Source organism: Martes martes (genome assembly GCF_963455335.1).
Source record: "Martes martes genome assembly, chromosome: 10".
NCBI lineage: Eukaryota > Metazoa > Chordata > Mammalia > Carnivora > Mustelidae > Martes > Martes martes.
In genome coordinates this window covers 13,701,511-13,707,481 of record NC_137898.1, presented here as the reverse complement: position 1 = coordinate 13,707,481, position 5,971 = coordinate 13,701,511, and the positions used below count along the sequence as shown (strand labels likewise).

The window sequence follows — 5,971 nt, the reverse complement described above, 5'->3', positions numbered from 1 at the left end:
CTTCTAATTATGGCCTGGGAGATGACCAGCTGGTTGTAATTCATATTAATATATAAGCCCCTCTAAAGGGGAGGTCCCATCTTTACAAGTTAGTGTGGTATCTATTAGTTGATCGTTAATGCTTATTGCCTGCCTCCTTGGGCTTTATAGTCCCATGGTTCTTTTTTTTTTTTTTTTTTTTTTTAGATTTCTTTTTTTATTTATTTGACAGAGAGAGAGAGAGAGAGAGAGAGATCACAAGCAGGCAGAGAGGCAGGCAGAGAGAGGGAGAAGCAGGCTCCCCGCTGTGCAGAAAGCCCAATGCGGGGCTCGATCCCAGGACCCTGGGATCATGACCTGAGCTGAAGGCAGACACTTAAGCAACTGAGCCACCCAGGCAACCCCTAGAGTCCCATAGTTCTTCACAAAAGTTCATTGCAAGCTGTCAGTGAGTTATCTTTTATGACACCAAGTTTATATTCCAGTACCTGGTGTGAATTCTCAGTGCTCCATGAGGATCACATTGTACCCTAATTTCTGATGGTCCCCATCTTGGTGGCAGGGAGATAGAGCAACATCTGGTACCTCCTTCAGTGACACTCAAGCTAGGATTAGAAATGAGTTCCCTTCTTATTCTGAAGATAGTTGAGATTTCCCACTCTATAGCTACCTCTGTGCATTTCTTCCAATCAGACCCCCCCCACCATGATCCAGGGAGCATAATTTCTTAGATGTATACAAAGGCCTTCTAGAAGGTGGAGGTAGAGCTAACCTGCTATTTTGTGGATTCTTTCAATGCTCCTAAGGGAATCAGACCACCAGCTGTTAGGGGAGACATAACAGGGATGTTTAGTGAGGGCTAGAAATATGGAACTGGAAATTCATTTTCCACTGGTGTCCCTAGGGCAAAGGAGAGAAATGTGAAGAGGACGTAAGATTTCCTTAGCTTCAGGGGGAAAAACAAGTAGATTAAAATGAGATGACATGAGGGATGCAGTCCCCAGGCACTAAAGAACAAGCAATATATCCTATTTAAGATACTTCAGAATGCTTACTCCCGAGTCTGGTCCAGAGACTCTACAATTGGAAATAATGGTAAACAATATTACAGTTGCACTGCGGTGATGTATTCCATATTTTAAAATGTATTACACTCTGGTATAACAAATTAGGATTTTTATTTTCAAGGAAAAGTAAGAAAGAAGGCAAAGTAATTCTCTTTTGACAGGGAAGGTGTAAAGGGTTTTAGTTGTCTTATCTCTGTAATGGGTGATGCCTTAAATCCCTTCCAGTATCTACTTCTTGATGTAGGAGAATTGATCAGTGCCTTCTCTGAGAAGAAGGTTTGATTTGTGTGTTTTGTTTTGTTTTTGGTGAGTTTAAGCATTGGACAGAAACGAGCAAAGTACCAAAAAGACGGCAAGCAGTCAAGAAAGGTCAGGAAAAAATATAAAGCGTTCTGCCCAAGTAACTGACTGACCTGAAGAAAAATCCACAAGGCTGCACCTTTCTCCAACTACCTACAGACCCAAAGCACTAAGAGCACTGAGAGGCTAAGAAGGTATGTTAAATAAGTTCTATTTTTGTTGCAATAATATTTGTAAGTCATTAAGAGAAATATAAGCAGCAATAAATAATATGATTTGAAGCCCTTTTTAAAAGCTAGAAATTCTCAGATCTCACTATCGTTTTCAGAAACTCCTAGGAATTGAAAACCTTCGTTAAGAATCTCTGGACTAATGACTGCAAAATCTCAGCAAGGGGGTTATGGGGCGGGTATATTTTCCAGGGGAAAGTAGAGATGGTAGCATGCAATTCATAGCAGCAGGTGCAAAACAAGTGGTATTTTGCTAATAATGCAAATAATGAATGCAAGTTCTAAGAAAGACAATTGTCAGCTACTGCAACTAAATTTTCTCTCTAGGAGATTTACAGTTTTTTTTTTTCTTTCTGTAACTAAATGTATTCTAGTATATTAATGAAGCCCTAATGATTATAATAGCAATTATTCTGTGTATTAGTGCTCACATTTGTTATTGATGGGGCCATTCTTAATAATCTCAAATGCTAAGAGAATGAGAATTGCATTAATTGAGTATAAATTAGATTCCATTAGGTTAATTCTGTAACTGGGAGAGTCACAGATCTTTTGTAGCTCCCATTCCTCATGTGCAAAATGAGGATTATAACACTGCCTGTCTCACAGGATTTAAATAAAATATTGCAGGAAAAGTACTTAACACAGTGCCTGTAGAGCACAGGGAATGCACAACATACTTTAGTACTTAATTCATCATTACCTTTCTTTGTGTTTCTAGTGCGCACGCACGCACACACACACGTGCAATGTGTACTGCATTTCATTTATTTATTTTTCACTATTGCTGATAGAATAGTCCTCTCTCAGGGAAAGTTTCTGATTGAAGATGAGAGAAAAAGATCCATTCCTTCTTTTTATTTCCTTCTGGAGATGCTCTTCTTTGAAATTCAGACAACAAGATAATACCGGGGCTGTACACCTGTCCTATGAAACAGGGAGAGGGGCAATGCAGTATTGAGGAACCACCATAATTTGGCCTCAAACCCAGGATTGTTCTAGTCCCAAATTCACCATTCTTGACTAATAGCCAAGAAGGCCCTACATACACTTCACTGACCTCATTTAACAAAAGATAATCTTGTTAACATTTTAGGGTAATAGCTGCTTATCTCCCACACTGATTTGCCATGCAGCTAGGGTAAGATAATGGGTATACTGATAGTTTGAAAGCATTACAATACTGTATAACAATGGCGGGTTTGATCACTGGTGAGGATATGGAGTCCCTATCCCAGTGGAAACCAGCTGGAGCAGAGCATGGATAGGCACTTCTGAGTATGGCAGTGTCTATGAGAATGGAACCAGTTTCTTGCCACTCTTCTCCCCAACTGGGCTCAAGAGATCCATGATCTCCAGAATTAGCACAGAGTAACATTGGGTTACTTTGGTCCCATGTTTTAATTTTAGACAATATCAAATAACTTCCTGTTGTGAATGTTAAAGGATTTAACACTTTGAGCTATGACTGGACAGCTAACCCAGGACAGTATTATCTACTGTTCAATAATCTGAGGTTGTGGAAGGGGTAGGGGATTGGGTTTGAAGTGTGGAAGAATTCCACTGGAGCTGTTGTCTAAACTTTTACTTGGAAGCTCTATGCTGGGTTTTTTTTTTTCCTTCCCCTCCCTCTCCCCCTCTCGCTGCCTTCCTTTCTTACTTTTGCCCTGTATTTGGCTTTTTTACACTTTGCGTGGGGTGAATCTAATTTTCATTTAGATGACCTGGCAGTGCGTTATTCCCCCAGTTCAGCCTTGTGACTGGGATATACCATGTGCTGCTGCTGCTGTTTTCTGGGTCTGATGTGATCCTGTGAATCTGAGTATTAAGTAGAGGTTCTCATTGCTGTGGCTTATTTTATTCCTTTCACCTCGTTCCTGCAATCACATTCTTTATATATTGGAGGGAATTATTCAACGTTCTCAATATTTAACCAACAATTTTTCCCCTTCTGTAGATGCTGATACTGGGAAATTCCAGCAAGGTTGCAATAGTGCTAGTTGCATGTGAATTTCCTCTGTTTCTTTCCTTGGAATATCAATTTTTAAAGATCCCCCCATCCCCAGAAGATTCAACTCTTTTCTTCTTGTTTGGTACTTTTGACTAATTTTACTAACTTTTGCTATTTTTTACTTATTCCATTAATACTGTAAAAGAACAGGCAGAGGCTTGAATTTATTTGCCATATATTCTGGCATATTCAGAATATATTCAGAATATATTCTGGAGAAAGATGTGTGTTTATATATATACACACACACACACACACACACACACACATATACATACATACATACCCACCCCCAGAGGGTATATATTAATATATTAATATATTAATATATCAACTAATATGCTAATATATTTATCAACTAATTTATTTGTCATAAATAATGAAGTGAGATACATCTTAAAGATAAGTTCCTGTAATTATCCAATAAATGATTAATGCTAGAAGTGCTCTTACTTAATGGATATATTAAGTCACTCATCTCAAGGTTATTAGTTAGTGGACAGTACACCTAGAACTTAGCACAGTCTTTTGATATCTTTTAACTTGACATCATGTCCAAAACACTTGTAGAATTTCTATGTATATATGTCAATAAAAGATGTTTATGGCTCTATCATGTATTAATCTGACCAAATTGCCATGTTCCCCCTTCTTTCTTATTGCAGCTGAAATGATAAGATATATGAAGGAGGTCCAAGGCAGAAATCAAACAGAAGTGACAGAATTTATCCTCTTAGGACTCTCGGACAATTCAGATCTACAAATTGTCCTCTTTGGATTGTTTCTGTTAATCTATATGGTGACCATGGTGGGTAATTTGGGGATGATTGTGTTAATTAAGATTGATCCCCGTCTCCACACCCCCATGTACTTCTTTCTCAGTAGCCTGTCTTTTGTTGATGCCTCTTACTCTTCTTCCGTCACTCCTAAGATGCTGGTGAACCTTTTGGCTGAGAATAAAGCCATTTCTTTTAATGGATGTGCTGCCCAGTTCTACTTCTTTGGCTCCTTCTTGGGGACTGAATGCTTTCTGTTGGCCATGATGGCATACGACCGCTATGCAGCCATTTGGAACCCTCTGCTATATTCGGTTCTCATGTCTGGGAAAATTTGCGTTTTGCTAGTAGCTACCTCTTTCCTAGCAGGCTTTGGGAATGCAGCCATACACACAGGAATGACTTTCAGATTGTCCTTTTGTGGCTCTAACAGGATCAACCATTTCTACTGTGACACCCCACCCCTGCTCAAACTCTCTTGCTCTGATACTCGCATCAATGGCATTGTGATCATGGCTTTCTCCAGTTTTAATGTCATCAGTTGTGTTATGATTGTTCTCATTTCCTACCTGTGTATCCTCATTGCCATTTTGAGGATGCCCTCTTTAGAAGGCAGGCACAAAGCCTTCTCCACCTGTGCCTCCCACCTCATGGCTGTCACCATATTCTTTGGGACAATTCTCTTCATGTATTTGCGCCCTACATCTAGCTATTCAATGGAACAGGACAAGATTGTATCTGTCTTTTATACAGTGGTGATCCCTATGCTAAACCCCCTCATCTACAGTTTGAAAAATAAGGATGTGAAAGGTGCCTTAAAGAAGATCTTACAGAAACACATACTGTAAAGCCATGCTACATATCATCCTGTTAGGCAGAAGAAAATATGCTTTCATATTAATTTTATTGTCTGGCTGCTTACACTCTGTGTGTGTGTGTGTATGTATATGTATGTTAAAGTAGATTGCTTAAAATGGGGTATACTTCTAAATCTTCTGGTGTCTTCAATGTGTATCCATGGGCCTACATGATGAATAAACATAATGGGAAGGTTGGTGCTTGGTAAAGTATCAAAATACTTGGTTTTGGCTGACGTGGTTTAAGTTCTAATTTCAATATTTAGCTTTTCTTGAATAATATTGTTTTTGGGATCTGAGCAAACAGATTCTGAGACAGATATCTGTATGCATGCAGGAATTGTAGTGGAGAACATTCCCAGGAATAATACCTAGAAGGCTAGAAGGGAATCAGGGAAGCAGGGCTGAGTTGATAGATATTGAACAGTGATGAAGTTGCAATTGAGTAGTCATCCAATTCCACTTGGAGCTCTGTGGCCAAGATGATCCTTCAGAGATACCCCAAATTGTGGGAAAAGTATAAAGTGTTTGTCCTTCAAAATGACAAGTTTTGGAAATGGCTCACTCATTTGGGCATGGTAATTTCTTTCAGCAGAAGCAATTCCCAGAGTGGAACTCAACTGTGAAGGGTCAGTTGCCATTGCACTTGGAAACTGAGAAAATAAACATTTCAATCTTGAAAGGCAAATCTGGATGGTATGCCACAGCATCCATCATAAATAATAATACTACTCTACTCCCATGGGTGTCA

General features: G+C 39.2%; 1 protein-coding gene across 1 annotated transcript; it reads left to right on the top strand.

The window, feature by feature from the left end:
* Positions 1-4,257: 4,257 nt before the first annotated feature.
* On the top strand, positions 4,258-5,211 carry OR5AP2 (olfactory receptor family 5 subfamily AP member 2; the record flags this gene model as incomplete). Its single annotated transcript, XM_080816537.1, has 1 exon — positions 4,258-5,211. The coding sequence occupies one exon, from the start codon at positions 4,258-4,260 to the stop codon at positions 5,209-5,211; it is 954 nt and encodes a 317-aa protein (XP_080672663.1).
* Positions 5,212-5,971: the final 760 nt, after the last annotated feature.